At 45.2% G+C, this 18,142-nt stretch overlaps 1 protein-coding gene across 1 annotated transcript in view; it reads left to right on the forward strand.

Annotated features, from left to right (window-relative positions):
* The window catches only part of LOC114690550 (protein FAM178B-like), a gene marked incomplete at its 3' end in the record, with an annotated part of 46,687 nt that overhangs the window by 9,579 nt on the left and 18,966 nt on the right, over positions 1–18,142 (forward strand). Inside the window, exons 3-4 of the mRNA XM_037201812.1 lie at positions 15,866–16,134; positions 17,138–17,199. Of these exons, the coding sequence (XP_037057707.1) occupies positions 15,866–16,134; positions 17,138–17,199 (331 nt within the window). The remainder of the gene's footprint in view (positions 1–15,865; positions 16,135–17,137; positions 17,200–18,142) is intronic.

Consider the following 18,142-nt stretch of genomic DNA (forward strand, 5'->3'; position numbering starts at 1 on the left):
CTGAATCTGGAAGGTGAGGATTTAGTTCCATACTGGGCTGTCATTCTGGGCCTGTGGATGTGTCCTGAGCTGAGAACGTCCAGAGGCTCAGTCGGTGCCAGTTGAGATAGGGATTTTTTTTTCTTTTCTTTTGATTTTTCAAGATAGGGTTTCTCTGTGTAGCCCTAGCTGTTCTAGAACTAGCTCGGTAGGCCAGGCTGGCCTCAAACTCACAGAGATCCACCTGCCTCTGCTCCCGAGTGCTGGGATGCAACACCACTGCCCAGCACAGGGAATTTTTTTCTTAATTAAATCATTTGAAGTGGGAAGACCTACTTTTAATCTGGTTCTTTTGAGGTGAGAAGGTCCACCTTTAATCTGAGCCACCCCTTCTCCTGGCACCCTACATAAAGGACATGGAAGAAGGAAGCTCTCTCTCTTTGCCTGCTTGCTCTCACTCTTGCTGGCAAGTCCATTGCTTCACTGGCCTTAGCACCTCCATCTTCCAGTTTCTGGATATACGCCATATACTGAAGACCAACTGAGAGTCATCTTCATGGACTGAATAGCTGCTAGAATCTTGGACCTTCTGTTGATAGACAGCCGTTGTCGGGCTAGCTGGACCACAGCCTGTAAGCTGTTCTAATAAATCCCATATATATGTGAATATATATATATATATATATATATATATATTGCATTCTATAAGTTTTATTCCTCTAGAGAACCCTGCCTAATACAGCTACCTAGGTCCACACGGTGGAAGGAGAGACTCCTCCAAGTTGTTCTGTCACTGTACTTGTGCACACGCGCGCGCACGCTAATTTTCAATTCCAAAGTTCACTGACTTTGTTGTGTCTCACTTGACTGTGCTCCTCTGGGTGTAATTGAACATTAATTTCAATGGACTTGTGCACCTGTGCACTGTGTGTAGTACATTGCATGTGAGAGAACAGTGGCCCTAACTTTCTGGGAACCCTTTCTGTGTCTGAGTGACTCAAGAGAATAGCTCATCAATGTGGTCAAGACACAGGCCTCTTGTGCGGTGTGAGGGGCTGGGTGGCATGTCATTTCGCAGTCAGTGGTGACACATTTTTCCCTCTGATCCACATTTGGATCACCTCCCCACCCCACCCCCACCCACCAGTTCGGGGGTGGAGCACTGCTGGACTTGCAAACCAGCGTCTGCCTGCCTCTGGGTGAGCCTGAGGAGCAGCCCAGAATGGGAGCAGCAAAACAGGGTGGACAGAACAAAGGCTGCTATTATGTTGTCTAACTTGGTGGCTCTGCACTGTCAGGAGGACACAGAGAGCACTTGTGCTCTCAGAAAAGGAACCGTCTAAAAAGGAGACAATGCCTCCTCCCCCGCCGCACGCGGCCCCTGCCACATGGAATTCTTCTCATCCATCATCAGCATCTTTTTATGTTTGATTTATCATCTCAGTAGATGTTCGCTCGTCTTCAGCAGATGTTACAGACGTGTTTGCTACTTTCAAATCCTAGATAAAATAAACTATCTTTTTAAAGAGATGTTTTAGGACTTCTTTCCCCGCACTTATGAGTCCTCAAGAGGCATGATCACTCATAGGGGGTTTTCCAGAAGCTTTCTGTCTTTCCTCCTTGCCTCTCTGTCAGCAGATCAACATGGGACATTTTAAAATAATATTTTTTATGTGTATGGATAGTTTACCACATGTATCAATGTACCACATACATGCAACCAGAGGAGGGCGTCAGATCCCTACAACTGTAGTTACAGGTAGTCATGTGCCATCATGTGGGTGCTGGGAACTGAACCCCATTTCTCTGCAAGATCAGAAAGTGCTCTTAACCTGCCCATCTCTCAGCCCTAATGTGAGTAACTTTTGTTTGACATGTCTTCCCATCACTGGGCTCCTTGTCCTTTGTTCAGCAAAAAAGAGGATGTGAGCTTTCTGGGTTCTCCTCTTCCTCCTCCATTTTCCTCACTATGTTGCCAAGGATAACCTGAAACTCGTTGAATAAAAGTCTGCCACAGATGGTAATGGGGGCAAATATCGTTTTGTGCCCCAAGGCTATGCATGTATTTGCCCTGCAGAGCTTCCCCCATGTGTGTGTGTGCCTCACATACACCTACACTGCTCAGAATGTGTAGTCAATAGAATTATGCCTTTCCTCGGTTTTTTGAGCATTTTCATCACTGCCAAAAAGGTACATGGATGCCTTTGCCACCACACTCAACATCCTCTCCTCTCTCAACTGGACAGTTACTCATCTGCTTTCTGTTCTGTGGATTGGCCTATTCTGGACATTTCATTCATGCAATCTGTAGACTTTTATGAATGGGCTCTTTCACAGGTTCATCTGTGTTGTAGCATTTGTCTGTGTTTCATTCTTTTTTATTGCTGAACAATATTTTTATGTGGCCAATACCACATTCTGTTTATCCATTCAGACACTGACGGGCATTTGGGCCGTTTCTACTTTTAGCTGTTATGAATAATGCTGCCAAGCCTTGTACGGTTCATTCATGGAGAACCCCCCCATGTACTTCAGGATTATGTGCATTCAGCTGACACAGATGGAGTGTTTGCTAGATCCAGTTGCTCTGTAGTTGTTTCAGATCCAATTTTTTAAAATGCTTAAACTATGTATGTATGAGTTTTCTGTAGCTGTGATAAGACACCACAGCCAAGGAATTAAATGGAAGAAAAAGTTGATTTGAGATTACAGTTTCAGAGAGTTAAGAGTCAATCATGGCCAGCATGGCCTTTAATCTCAGCACTCAGGAGGTAGAGGGTGGATCTGTTCGAAGCCAGCTTGGTCCATCTAGCAAGTTCCATGGACAGCTAGAGCTACATATAGAGAGACCCCATCTCAAAAGAAAGAAAGAAAAAGGAAGGAAGGAAGGAAGGAAGGAAGGAAGAAAAGAAAGAAAGAAAGAAAGAAAGAAAGAAAGAAAGAAAGAAAGAAAGAAAGAAAGAAAGAAAGAAAGAAGGAGGAGTTTATGGTGGTTGGGAACATGGTAGCAGTCCTAGTGACCAGAGCAGGAAGCTGAGAGGTCACATCTGTTGAGGAAGAAGCGAACTGTGTAATCCTGTAACTTTCCAGGGCGTATCTCCTCAAAGAACTAGACTCCTAAACAACAACAGCTGTGTGCAAGTCCGAGCCATGAGGGATGCTTCTCATTCAAATCCCTACAGTGTGTGTGTGTGTGTGTGTGTGTGTGTGTGTGTGTGTGCGAGTGCGTGCGTGTGGTGTGTGTGTGTGTGTGTGGTGTGTGTGTGCGTGCGTGCGTGCGTGCGCGCGCGCGCGCGCGCGCGTTTGTGAGTCTGTGTACATGTGAGTGCAGGGCCCTGCCCAGAGTCCATAGGAGGTGTTGGATCCCCTGTACTGGAGTTACAGGCAGTTGTGAGATACCGGTATGAGTCATGCTGGAAACCAGACTTGGTGGGTATCTGTCTCTCTGTCTGTGTCTTTGGTCATTTGATTTTTTTTGAGACAAGGTCTTACTCTTGTCCCAGGCTGGCCTGGAACTCACTGTCTAGTCCCAGCTGACCTCAAATCAAAATTCCTGCTTTAACCTCCTGGATGCTGACATTATAGACATGACAGCTCTCTAGCCCTTTATTCTTTTGATGTTCTGTCTAGTTTATTTTCCTTTTTCTTTTTGTGGTTTTCTTGCTTTTGTGCTGCTGGGCATGGACTCAGGGCCTCTCTCGTGCTAAGCAGTGCTCTACCATGGAACTACAGCGCAGCTGTTAAGTGTATTATATGAAAGCCTCCAACTACCATTGCCTGTCTTTTCTTCCTTCATATATTCTAGGGCTCTGTTTTTAAATATGTATAATTAATATTTATAGTTGTTATAGAGTCCTTTAATTCAAAATTAGCTGACAAAAAACTGTGTATTCATGGTCACTTTGAATGACTCCATTATGTAGTGGCTACAAATGATAACTAACTGAAGTATTGTTTTACACATCCTAGATAGCTTCAGCTATCAATGTGACATCAACTAGAGTTATCTGGGGAGGGGGAGGTCCTCCATCAGATTGGCCTATGGGCATGTCTGTAGGGCAGGTGGTCTGAGGAGGATAAGAAAGCTAGCTTAGCAGAAGCTAGGGAGCAAGCCAGCAAGCAGTGTTCCTCTGGTTTCTGCTTCCGTTCCTGCCCTGACTTCTTAATGATAGATGGGACTTGGAGAAAGTGAAACAAATCCTTTCAAATTACTTTTGGTCCCTAGTAGCCTGTTTTGTTGTTGTTGTTGTTGTTTAAAAGATTTATTTATTATTTATAAGAAGAGGGCCAGATCTCATTACAGATGGCTGTGACCATGTGCTGGGAATTGAACTCAGACCTCTGGAAGAGCAGTCGGTGCTCTTAACCTCTCCAGCCCTTGTTGTTGTTTTAACATGACACAAGCTACAGTCACCTGAGAAGAGGGAACCTCAAGTGCCTCCATAGGGGCTATAGCCTGTAGGTATTCTCTTACTGAGTGACTGATGGGGAGGCCCGCCCATTGTGGGTGGGGCCATCCCTGGGATGGTGCTCCTGGGTTCTATAAGAAAGCTGGCTGAGCAAGCCACAAGGAGAAAGCCAGTGAGCAGCATCCACCACAGCCTCTGTATCAGCTCCTGTGTCTGAGCTCCTGATCTGACTTCCCTCGATGATGAACAGTGATGTGGAAACACGTAAACTAAACCCATTCCTCCTCAGGTTTTTTGGTCATGGTGTTTACCACAATAACAGAAAGGGAACTAGAACACATACTTATGTTTTCTGGTGAGAACACTTAAAATCTATTTTCAGCATTTTGTTTTGTTTTTTGAGACAGGGTTTCTCAGTGTATAACAGCCCTGGCAGTCCTCACTCTGTAGACCAGGCTGGCATCTCAAGCTACCGCCCCCTCTGCCTTCTGAGCTGGATGAAAGGTTTGCACCACCACCACCCAGCCTGTTTTCAGCAAGTTTTAAGAATACTGTGCATTGTTACTAACTATAGTCATTGTCAAATAATACATTTTCTTTTTACGTTTTTATATGTACTTAGTGTTTGTGTGTGAGCACCTCAGAGTCAGAGGACAGCTTGGGGGAGTTAGTTCTCTCCTGTCTTGGGATCAAACGCAGGTTGTCAGACTTGGTAGTAAGCACCCTTACCTACAGATCTTTCCTAGCGGCTCCTACAGTAGATCTCTTGAAAGTAATCATTCTAACGGAGCTTTGTGTCCTTTTGACCGGCATCTCTAAGACAGTTCTTGATGACAGCCCTTATACTGCTTATGACTCTGCTTTGTCTCTCATACTAAATTTAGACTTCAGATGTAGTCTGTCTGATTTCAGCAGAGCTCTCATTCAGCTTCTATTTGCATGGAATATCCTTCTCCTTCCTTAACTTTTCAACCTGCTTTTGTCTTTGGACTCAATGTGAGTCTATTGAAGACATCATATAATTGGATTTCAGGGTTGTTGTTAATGGTTTTTTTTTAATTTATTTTGTGTACTAGGGATTGAATCTAGGATCTCATTGCATGCCAGGCAAGTGCTCTACTGCTGACCACATTCTCAGCCTGGATAATGATTTTTGAGTTGATTTTGCTAATCTCTACCTTTTTTTTTGAGGTTTTGTTGTTTTGTTGTTTTAAATACACTCGTTTTATAGTCCTGTCTGGTCTGGAATCCACTATGTAAACCAGCGTGGCCTTGAACTTGTGGTAGTCCTTCTGCCTCTGCCCCTGGCATGCTGGGATTACAGGCATGCACTATCAGGCATGGCTGCCAGTATCTGCCTTTTTTTTTTTATGCTGAATGCTGTTTTTTGAAGGAGGGAAGAGGTCTTAAATACAGGTTTACAGCACAATGGGAGAACCCTGGAGGCAAGAAAGTTTGCTACTGATGTTTTTACCATCTTGCATCTAAGCTGTTAACGCCCATACTATGCAGGATACAACAGACAAGGAACTTCCCTTTAGCATTCAGGAGGGTTGAACCCGGCAGGGAAATTAGCATAGGGAGGCTATCAAGGTCAAGGTCAGCAAGCAAAGCAACAGTTACCTAAAACGGGGGCCAGGGCTCTACAGGTCCCCCTTTTACTAAAAAATGAGCTTCTGACCTTAGATTGCATGGGATGTCAGCAGGTCACCTTACCTACCTCATGGAGACGCCTGCCCAGGCCACACAGGCACTCTGTCTTAGGTTGGTGAGCGCCCCCCAGGCATTACCTATCTCTAAATACTCATTATCATACAGGCTCAATCTTGTGTGAGTTGCAGAGTTAACTGCTGCCAAAGATCTCAAAGTGGCACTGGGCTTGCAATCTGTGTGTTCGACACAGAAAAGACCAACAGAGGTCCTAGCTCACCCATAGCCAGTAGGCTAAAGGCACTTGAGCATTCCCTTCCTTAATGAGCCTTGCTGCAAATTGGATCCTTGTAAGATGGTATCCAAAAGCAAATGGAACTTGAATTTATAAATTTATAATTTTCAAAGCCTATTGAAATGTATATAACTATTGAATTAAATTTATCTAATGCCCAATAGAATGAAAGATTAACTAACTGTGGTAGCTGCTTTTGTTGCCAGGGTCTCCACTGTGCTAGCTGTAGTAAGCAATTATGAAATGGTAATCCCAGAAACAGTAGCAGTGGTGGCGCCACTGCTATACACAACAAACAATGGCAGCAGCAATATCAAATTCTCTTCTGGAGTGTGTGGACATCCACTGGCATGGATACAATTCCAGGAACATGAACTGCCAAGAGCCCTTTTTTCTTGATCCCAGCACGACTGTAGGCTGGCAGCTCTTCTGGAGAAATCCAAAAGCATGGCTACAGTTCCTAGGCTTATGTTGATGCTTGCCAAAGCTGGCGATATTGGGCTCTCAATCCCCATTGGCATCGGAAGGGGAAAGTTTTTTAAGGCCAATAGGTCTCTGTCATGTTGGGTTCAGTCTCTGCCTGTTGACTGAAGAATTTAATCCAGGGCCATCAAGATGGCTCAGCGGGTTAGAGGTATTTGCTGTTAAGCCTGAAGCCCTGAGTTTGATTCCTGGGCCACAGATGGAGGTAGAAGGAGAGAAATCTGCAAGCTGCCCTCTGCCCCCCACCTGTCCTGTGGCACCCACACATCTACACATAGACACTCACACAGTAAGTAAATGTAATTTTTAAAAGACTTTTAAATTTTTTTTATATTTAAATTAATTATTGGAACCCGGGCCTGGTGGCACACGCCTTTAATCCAAGCACTCAGGAGTCAGAGCAGGTAGATCCCAACAAAGGGTTTCTGCCATTTTTGCCCCTGATTTCTATCTATCTCTTCTTTGTTCTTTCATTACTATTTTTCTGCTTGCTTGGTTTCTTTTATAGTATTCTATTTGGATTGCCTCATTTACACATAACACACACACACACACACACACACACACACACACACACACACATTCAAGGGGCACTGGGAGCTGAACCCAAGGCCTTCTACATGTCAGGTCAGTGTTCTACCACTAAGGCACAGTGACAGCTCTTTTTAACATTTTCTTCTGAGTTAAGAGTTTTGCAGGGCTGGAGAGATGGCTCAGAGGTTAAGAGCACTGACTGCTCTTCCAGAGGTCCTGAGTTCAATTCCCAGCAACCACATGGTGGCTCACAACCATCTGTAATGAGATCTGGCACCCTCTCCTGTGTACATAATAAATATAAATCTAAAAAAAAAAAAAAAAAAAAAAAAAAAAAGAGTTTTGCTACCTTCCTGGATGGCCTTGAACTCATGATTTTCTTATTTTTCTTACTTTATCTTCCAAGTAGCTGGAATTGGGATCATGTGCATGTACCTCCATGCTCAGCTCCTTTTCTGTATATTTTAGGTGTTCCCCCCCAATATGTAGGATTGAACCCAAGGCCTCATGCATGCCAGCAGCACTGTAGCACTGAGCTATATCCCACCCCTTGAAGATATTCTCCCAGGGGCTGGAGAGATGGCTCTGTGGTTAAGAGCACTGGATGCTTTTCTGGAGGACCAGAGTTTACTTCCCAGCACTCACATGGCAGATCACACTCATCTACAACTCCACTTCCAGGGGATATGACACCCTCTTCTGACTTCCACAGGCACCAGGCACATGTGTGATTCACAGAAATACATGTAGGTAAAATACTTTGGTTTGAGACAGGATTTTTCTGTGTAGCCCTGGTTGTCCTGGAACTTGCTCTATAGACAAGGCTGGCCTCGAACTCAGAGATTCACCTGCCTCTGCTTCTGGAATGCTCGGATTAAAGGCATGTACCACCACCTCCACAGCTAATTTTTTAAAAGATTTTCATAGTAGTTATCATGGAAATTATAATTTACATCTCAACTGATAAAAGAGCTAATTTGGAAAAAACATTTAACTTTTTTTTTTTTTTTTTTTTTTTTTTTTTTGGTTTTCGAGAACAGGGTTTCTCTGTGTAGCTTTGCACTTTTCCTGGAACTCACACTACTGTAGCCAGGCAGGCCTCGAACTCACAGAGATCCGCCTGCCTCTGCCTCCTGAGTTCTGCCTCCAGATTAAAGGCGTGCGCCACCACCGCCCGGCTACATTTAACTTTAATGGTATGCAAAAATGTGGCCCCTTTACAACTCAAACATCCCTTTTCTGTTTTCATTGTCATGAATTATATCTTCATACATTATATGATCATTAGCATATAAATTAAATTTTGTGTAACTGTCTTTTAAATCATGCAGGGGAAAAGAAATGTATAAGCCAAAATATAAAACTTATTTATCTATAAATGTCAGGTAGTTCACACAATCTCATTTGGATTAATGCCATTTTAAGAGATCATGTTCAGTTCCTTGGTTCCCTGCAAGACTGTGCTTCAGTGGTCTCTGTACATATCGACCTGGTGCCCCTTGAATAAAGTATGTCTTTGTCGTGTTAAAAATATACTAATATAGTTTAAATACTATTTAAAAATCTGGAGGTCTGGAGAGGGGGCTCAATGATTAAGAGCACTTGTTGCTCTTCCAGAGGACCCAAGTTCAATTCCCAGCACCCACATGGCAGCTCACTGTCTTTTATAATTTCAGTCCTAGGGAATTCAGTACCCTCTTCTGACCTCCAAGAGTACCAGGTGTACATGTGGTGCACACAGATACATATAGGCAAAATACCCATACACATAAAATAATAAAATAAATCTTAGGGCTGGAGAGATGGCTCAGTGGTTAAGAACTGCTCTCCCAGAGGTCTGAATTCAATTCCCAGCACCCACATGGCAGCTCACAACTGTCTGTAACTCCTGTTCCAGGCTTCTGATACCCTTATACAGACATACATGTAGGCAAAACACCAATGAACATTAAAAATAAAAATCTAGAGGTTTTTTTTTTTTAATGAATTGGAGATGAGGACAAAGCTCATTTGGTAGATTTTTGCATCCAATGTATTAGTTACTGATAACATTAGTTATTAATTAGTTATTAATACTGGTGTATTAGTTGCTTTTCATGCTATGATAGCATGACCAAGGTAGCCTATAGAGGAAGAGTTTGTTTGGGACTATCCATTTTCTAGAGGTTAGAGTCCATCATGGTGGAGTGGAGTGGCAGGTGACAGGAAAGCAGCTCGAGAATTTGTCATTTTGAAACACGAAGAAATAGAACTAACTCAAGATGGTCAGAGTCTTGAAACCTGAAACCCTGCCCCCAAATGCCATATTTCCCCCAAAGAGGCCACTAAGCTGGGACCAAGTGTTCAAATGTCTGAGACTTTGGTGATATCTTACTCAAACCACCAACTTGGGTTCAATCCCCTCGTATTGGGTAAAACTACTCTACAACAAAATATAGGTACCACTTGACTGTAACCCTAGGTCTTAAGAGATGGAGAGAGGAGGCTCAGTTACAGAATTACCAGGCCATCCTTGACTACACAAGAGTTTGAGGCCAGCCTAGGCTAGAGGCCTTTAATTCAAAACATTCCAAAAGCAAACACACAGAAGGCCTGTTATACTAATATAGCTCTAGACTAGCCTCCTTTGTGTTGTTATTTTATATAAGTAATAAACTTCCCATGCTGTGCCGTCAGAAGATTTAGGAGTGCTACACTATCCACCCTTCTTCTAAGTCAGGAGAGAAAGGAGTTCCCGTGCATTGTCTAATATTCGTCTGTTTACTTACTGTCCATCGGTGTGCCATGTTTCAAAATAGTCTTCGTTTATTACTCTTTCTTTTATGTCTGGCTTGCATGTGTGTCTCTGCATTACAAGCATGTAATCCCTGCAGAGGTCAGAAGAGGGAGTTGGATCCCTGGAACTGGAGTTACAGAATGTTGTGAGTCACCTTGTGGGTGTTGGGAACTGAACCTGGGTCCTCTGCAAGAGCAGTCAGTGTACTTAAACAGTGAGCCATCTCTCCAGCCCCGACACCCCATTTTTTGTTTGTTTTCAGTTTAGACATGGCTCTCTCTTTTTTCTTTTCTTTTTTTTTTAATTGAAAATGTTTTCATATAATTTATTTTGATCCTGTTTTTCTCCCCTAATTCTTTCCATTCCTCCTCGCCTCCTAGTCTGTTGAGTTTGGTATATTCTGCCAAGACAAGTTCACTAACAACTCGTTTTCCTTCCTTCAGCTTTCTGACATCTTACTCTCTTTGCCTTTGTTGGAAGAAGGTTTTGTCATAGAGTCATTTCAGCTTTTTATACTTTTCCTCCCAGATTTCTGCTTGGTGCCGTTTTTCTCCTACCTCTCTGCTAACTTTGGCTTTTTGTCATGGTCTCTGAACTCTTTGGGCATACTTAAGAGCATTGGTTACATTTTGGTCTAAAGGTCCAGTGTCTGGCTTCCTCAGGAGTAGTTTTTGTCTGTTCCTCCCCCTTTGCTATGAATAGATCATAGTCTTGGAGTTTGTCTTGCCTTTCCATACTTTGTAGTTTATGTTGAAAACTGGACATTTGATCAGGTATGATGGCGCCACACCTTTAACCCCAGTGCTTGGAAGGCAGGAGAATCTCTGTGAGATCAAGGCTCGCCTGATCTACATAGCAAGTTCTAGAATAGCCAGGTCTACATAGAAAGACCCTGTCTCAAAAACAAAAACAAAAAGCAAAAACAAAAAGCACAATTGGGCATTTTGCATGGTGTAGATAACACAGTAGTACTCTTGCAGTCGGCTTCTCACTCCCCCCCCCAGGATTGGTCATGCCTACTGACTTTCCTAAACTACTTTCGCAAAGACTGTTTTTATTGGCTCTGATCACTTGTGTCTGTTGCTCTAGTTCAGTGGTTAATACATTGTTTCAAAGCCAGGGTGTGCACACCACACCCGGATTTTTAAATGGGTGCTGAGGTCTGAGCTCAGGCCCTCATGCTCACACAGCAGGCACTTTATCTACTGAACCGTCTCCCCGGGCTCCGTCAGCGCCCCATTTAATATCTGTAATGGGGCACGGCATTAGGGAACGTGACTAACCGACAGCCCTGGCGTCTTCACGGTGCACTGCCACCTTGCACAAAGAGCTGTGCGTCAAGCCCCAGCTGAGCGGCCCACACCAGCACACATCTGTGCCCCCACAGCATCCTTAGTAAGGCCCAGTGCAGGCATAGCTGCTGCTGCAGCAGTGGTCCCAGCTCCAGAATGCTAACTCAGCTGTGACCGTTTCCAAACAGCCTCTGCTTGACTCCGGTGCCATCAAAGCCTCGGTAAACTCTCAATGACCCTGTGGTCCTGCTCTCACCCAGGCCAGAGGAGGGCACTTCTCCAGGAGGCCAGCAGAGGGTCTGTGTGATTGGTTCAAGTGTAGTCCTTCATTTGCATGAGGGGCTGTTGACGGACATCCTGCCAACTGGGTGAGCAGGCTGTTGAGGAGACTTTCTCCTGTGCTGGCTGCCAAATATTATAGTATCAAGCTCAGGTTTCTCTCAGTGGTCTTTTCAAATCACCTATTTTTTTTTTCTATTTGTTGTTCTTTTAGAGGTTGTTTTGTTTTGGTATGATTGTTTATCTAGTTTTGTGTGACAAGGTCTCAGAATAACTCAGGCTGGCTTTGTACTGCACTGTATAACACAAGAATGACAGAATTCAGATTCTCCTTGCTTTCCACTCCCAAGGGCTAGGATTCAAGAGTGCCACCACACGGAGGGCAGGGCCGGCTAGAGAGACGGCTCAGCGGTTAAGAGTTCTTCCATAGTATTTGAGTTCGGTTCCCAGCACCCATGGCAGGGGCTCACAACCAGGTATATAACTGCAGCCACTAGGGCCGGTGCCTCTGGCCTGCATGCACACACACACGCACACGCACAGCTTTGGGAGTTGCTTCTCTTCTTCCACATGGATTCCAGGCATCAGACTCTCTGGGCAAATGCCTTTCCTCACTGAGCTATCTCTGCCTGCTTTGGTTATTGATTATCACAAGAGCTTGCTGAGCTGACGCCATGAAGAGGGGGGATGTGGCAATAGAGCAGCCGTCGAAGGCAGCAGCAGCAGCAGCCACAAGAGGGCAGCGGAAGAGCTCCAGAAGTGACAGAAACCATGAGGAAGGATGGGACAGGGAGACCATGAAGAGCTGGAGGCTAGGCGCTGTCAGCCCTGGTCACTGGAAAAGTTCCAGGGAGCTGCCAAGCTGCATAGGCCAAGAGTCTGAGACACCCTGGCCTGACAGCTGTATCACCGGCTGCTGTGGAGGACTGAGGAAGCCAACACTGACCTCTGTAGGGCTGAGGGTTCCAGCACCTGGGGCCTGTTAAATGCCACTGTTGGAGGTGCTGCTGCCGCCGCTGCCACTCACTACTGCTGGGAAGCTGAGGATTACAGTGACGTCCAAGTGCTGGGCTGCTGGTGGTTAAGGCTTTTTTTTTTTCTTCTTAAGATTAATTTAGTTATTATGTACACAGCGTTCTGCCTGCATGTATGCCTGCACATCAGTAGAGGGCACCAGATCTCAATATAGATGGTTGTGAGCCACCATGTGGTTGCTGGGAATTGAACTCAACTGAATGTCTGGAACCTTACATCTCTCCAACCTGGAAAAATAGGCCCTATCTCTTATGTTTAGAGGTATACATTTCTAGGTCTGCCAGTCCAGTCCCTGGGCCTGGGCATTTGGGACTGGGACTACCAGCCTCGAAGAGTATCTTCATTTATTCCTGTAATAAATGTTCCAGCTGGACTAGTGACATTTTTATTTTACTTTTCTGAGATAAGGTCTCACTGTATATCCCTGGCTGGCCTGAACTCTGTATAGACCAGGCTAACCTCATTCACACAGAGATCTACCTGCTCTGTCCCCTTGAGTGCCAGGATTAAAGGCAGTGTCACCATGTCTGGTTGTTTTGTTTTTTAAGATTATTTTATTTTATCTTAAGTTTTATTTATGTGTGTGCCTGATTATAAGTATGTGCACCACATGCATACAGATGCCTGTGGAGGCCAGAAGAGGGCATCATATTTCTTTGAACTGGAGTCATAGGCAGTTATGAGCCCTGGTGTGGGTGTTGGAAATGGAATTCAGGTCCTCTGCAAGAGCAATGAGTATTCTTTTTTTTGTGATATATATTTTTTATTTTACAATATCATTCAGTTCCACATATCAGCCATGGGTTCCCTATTCTCCCCCTCCACCGCCCTCCCTTACCCCAGCCCACCTCCATTCCCACCTCTCCAGGACAAGTCCTCCCCGAGGACTGTGATCAACTTGGTAGACTCAGTCCAGGAGGTCCAGTCCTTCCTCCCAGACTAAGCCAAGTGTCCCTGCATAAGCTCCAGGTTTCAGACAGCCAACTCATGCAATGAGCACAGGACTTGGTCCCACTGCCTAGATGCTCCCAAACTGATCAAGCCAATCAACTGTCTCACCTATTCAGAGGCCTGATCCAGCTGGGCGCCCCCCTCAGCCTTTGGTTCATAGTTCATGTGTTTCATTCATTTGTCTATTTTTTTTTTTTCAATAATTGAGTAAACTGAAATTTATTATATGCACAGTCGTCTAGGGACCTCCATGCTATATATATAGCCTCTATGGTTCTATGGTTGTGGTCTGATTGTTCTTTATTTTATATCTAGAATCCACCAATGAGTGAGTACATACCATTACTGTCTTTCTGGGTTTGGTTACCTCACTCAGGATGATTTTTTCTAGTTCCATCCATTTGCCTGCAAATTTCATGCTTTCATTGTTTTTCTCTGCTGAGTAGTATTCCATTGTGTATATGTACCACATTTTTTTCATCCATTCTTCCGTTGATGGCATCTAGGTTGTTTCCAGGTTCTGGCTATTACAAATAGTGCTGCTATGAACATAGCTGAGCATGTATCTTTATGGTATGAATCAGCATTCCTTGGGTATATGCCCAAGAGTGGGATGGCTGGGTCTTGAGGTAGTTCGATTCCTAATTTTCTGAGAAACCGCCATACTGATTTTCCACAGTGGTTGTACAAGTTTACATTCCCACCAACAGTGGAGGAGTGTTCCCTTTGCTCCACATCTCTCCAACATTTGGTTGTCATTGGTGTTTTTGATCGTAGCCATTCTGACAGGTGTAAGGTGGTATCTCAGAGTCGTTTTGATTTTGCATTTCTCTGATGATTAAGGATGTTGAGCATTTCTTTAAATGTCTTTCAGCCATTTGTAGTTCTTGTTTTGTGAATTCTCTGTTTAGCTCTTTAGCCCATTTTTTAATTGGACTGTTCAGTGCTTTGATGTCTAGTTTCTTGAGTTCTTTATATATTGTGGAGAATCAATCCTCTGTCAGATGTGGGGTTGGTGAAGATCTTTTCCCAATCTGTTGGCTGTCTTTTTGTCTTATTGACTGTGCCTTTTGCCCTGCAGAAGCTTCTCAGTTTCGAGAGGTCCCAGCACAGGGTCTGTGCTGTCGTGTGTTTTATTTAGGAAATGGTCTCCGGTGCCAATGCGTTCAAGAGTGCTTCCTATTTTCTTTTTCTATTAAGTTTAGTGTAACTGGATTTATGTTTTAGGTCTTTGATCCACTTGACTTGAGTTTTGTGCATGGTGACAGATATGGATCTATTTGTAATCTTTTACATATTGACATCCAGTTAGAGCAATGAGTATTCTTATGTTCTTAACCACTGAGCCATCTCTCTAGCCCCTGTGTTTGCCCCGCCCCTTTTGAAGAGATAGTCTTGCTTTGTTGCCTAGAATGGCCAGGAACTCCTGAGGTCAGGTGATCCCTACTGCCTCAGCCTCCTGAATAGGGTGGCTACTGCAGCCACCACTACATCTAGCTGCTGTCAGATTTTTTTATTAAACTTTGTAGTTCATCAAGTATTGGTTCTTCTCCTGAGAGGTGCTGGATGGGGACACACACACACACACACACACACACACACACACACCACACACAGAGACAGACAGACAGACAGACAAAATCGTCTGTTTGCCCATTGTGTTGCTGTGAATCAGGAGGCCCTTCATCTCAGCTGTCTGACCTCAGCACAGTACCAACCTTGTGATAGGCCTGGACTGGAGGAGGAATTCCTTCTGAGTACCAGGCCCCTCCTTCTGGGAAACACAGCGTTTTAGTCTTTAGGTTTCTTCTGAAGGTCACCTCACCTGTTAGAGAAGTTCCATTAAGGACAGAGCATCCCACAGTTTTCAGATGGCCAGGCCCCCAGAAGACTTTGCTAGTCTTCCTTGTGGAGAGGTAGGCGTTACCTGCACAGGTAGAGACATGATGGGGCAGGACCAAAGGCAGTCAGGATGGAGGAGTTATTGCCTTGCAATCCACACATCACAATCCAATGTCCCTCTCTTACCCGGTGTGACTTGATGTCTGGGACACTGATGGAGTTGACAGGGACCCCATAGTACTCTTTCCTGTCCACAGGAGTCCAAGTAGCCACTGCTCTGCCCATCCTTCTGCCTAACCTGAAATGCAGCCTCTTGGACCTCTCTCCCTTTTCTGCTCAGGGCCACACTCTGAAGCCCACAGTGGCTCCACCTCCCAAATCACTGAAGAGGTCCAAAATGCAGATGCCTCGAGACTCCTTCCCACTGACTGGAGCCCTCCACCTGTAGAATTCCTAAACAAGAACAAGAAGGTGCTTCAGGCCTGCAGGAGACCACAGGAGGACTTGGAGAAGGAGCCCCCAGATTCAGACCCGAAGGTGGGGCTGGCCTCACTAGAGGAACTCTTCTGGAACATGGCAGGTCCAAGCCAACAGGCTGTGACTCCAAAAGTAAGGAAGCCGTGGCCACGGTGGCTCCCCTCATGGGCCACTCCTTTAGTGACCCGTCTTAGTCGCCACAAGCCAGTGCCCACTCAGCCCCTACCCAACTCTTGCTTGATTATATACCCACCGCTCCCCAGCCCAGGGACTCTGCAGCCAGACTCCTCTCCTCCCCATGGTTCTATCCCCAACCCTTGCTAATGAAAGCCGGGCCGGGGTAGCACCATAGTCAATGCCATTTCTGCTGGGGCCTCACAGCTTTCCTGTCTAATGTTAAGGGTTGGTCTCGAAGCAAGGAGAGACCTCAGGGCCAGGGTCCGGGCTTGATAGCACACAAAGACAGTAACTGAAGTGCAATAATAGAGAGCCTAAATGGAGACTTCAAGGATGTCCTTGTGGGAAGTAGAGTGTGGGACACTTAAGGGCCCATGGGCTCAGGAAATTTATTCCAAGCATAGTGTTTCAACTGTTTGCAATAGCACAAGATTGTTAGTGGCTTAAATGCCACTGGAGAATGAATGAATTCTGTTCTAGTCATGTTCGTGTCTAAGAACACCCTGATGATGTTAATTGAGCACGTAACATGCACACACAGGTACATACGCATGCACACATATATATACACATACACACAAATACATACATGCACACATATATCCATACAAAATACACATGCACACATACACAATCTCTTTGGCATTGATATGAAATGACACTCAAGATATATTTCTGATTGGAAAGAGCAGAGTACAGGATGAGGCGTGTGGCATATTCCATGTGAGTTACAGGCACTGATGAAATTATTGCTTGCTTGTCCTTGTACAACAACATCAGAAAGCACACAAGCACATTCACCTGGGGGAGGCACTGGGAGAGAACCTTCATACTTTTGAATTTTTAAAAAATCCTATGATTGTATCATCTGTTCAGAAAAGTGAGCAGAATACATTCATGTCAAGTTCTTCTGTCTGTTTTTCCCTTGCCTCCCCATGCCTGTGTCCTGTCTTTCCAGATTGCCTCTGGGTGCTCAGAATACTATGTCAACAACCTGGATTACTTACTGCAAGAGAAGAGGTGAGTATGGGATGAGGTCTGTCACAGGAGTGGGGTCATTTGTGAAACAAATGTAGACTGAGGACTCTGGGCAGCCCCTGTGTGGATGGGGCATCCTTCCCAGCAGGCATGATACGCCCTGTGTGCTCTGACTAGTAAGAAACGGGCTCACATTCAGGTCTAAGAGGAGACGGTACCTCCACCCACATCAGGAGCAAAGCCCTCATCCCAGGTCTCTCTCCCTCCCAGCCTCCACCCTTACCCAGTTCATGCCACAAGGGTGTCCCATCAGAGGGACATGGAACAGAAGACAGCTGTGGTCCAGCCTCTGTCCTGTCCCAGTACTGAAGCCCTTTGGCCCATTTTCCTCTCACTTTATCTGATCATGCTCGCCTTCTTCCTGCCTCACAGCCCAGCCACTTCTCGGAGAAGTCAGGCTCTGAATGCTGTTCCCTCTGCAGTTTCTGAAGGCAAACGTCACATTGGTCATCATCAGAAGTCCCTTAGGGGTGCAGCTGGTGTCAGAGACCAGCACCTGTCAGTCTCTTTTGGAGTGGCCTCTCAGGGAGGAGGTTGGCTTACGTGGAAAGGCCCTTCGGAGTGGAACTGTAGACTCCTCCTGTGCACAGTAGATACCTCACTCTGTGAAGTGGCCAGGAACAGCTGCTCATGTGTGGGGCCTGTTTGCTGGCCTGCGTTTGATGGTGTGTGAGCAGATGATTATTCATTATTCTCATGACCTAGTTCTTCCTCTGTGTCCCTTTCCTGTGTGCGTGTGTGCACACAGACTAAATGCAGGTCAGTGTGTGTGCGCATTGAGCGGAGGTGGAGCTCCTGCCTCTTAACTGGTACTGGAATCATCCATGCCCGCCTTCCCAGGATCTTTTCTCAGAACTGCCAGACCTGCATTCTTGCCCACAGAGTATAGTTAGGTAGACACATGGGCTGGACAGTGTTGTCTCTG

This window comes from Peromyscus leucopus, unplaced genomic scaffold (genome assembly GCF_004664715.2).
Source record: "Peromyscus leucopus breed LL Stock unplaced genomic scaffold, UCI_PerLeu_2.1 scaffold_149, whole genome shotgun sequence".
Classification (NCBI taxonomy): Eukaryota; Metazoa; Chordata; class Mammalia; order Rodentia; family Cricetidae; genus Peromyscus; species Peromyscus leucopus.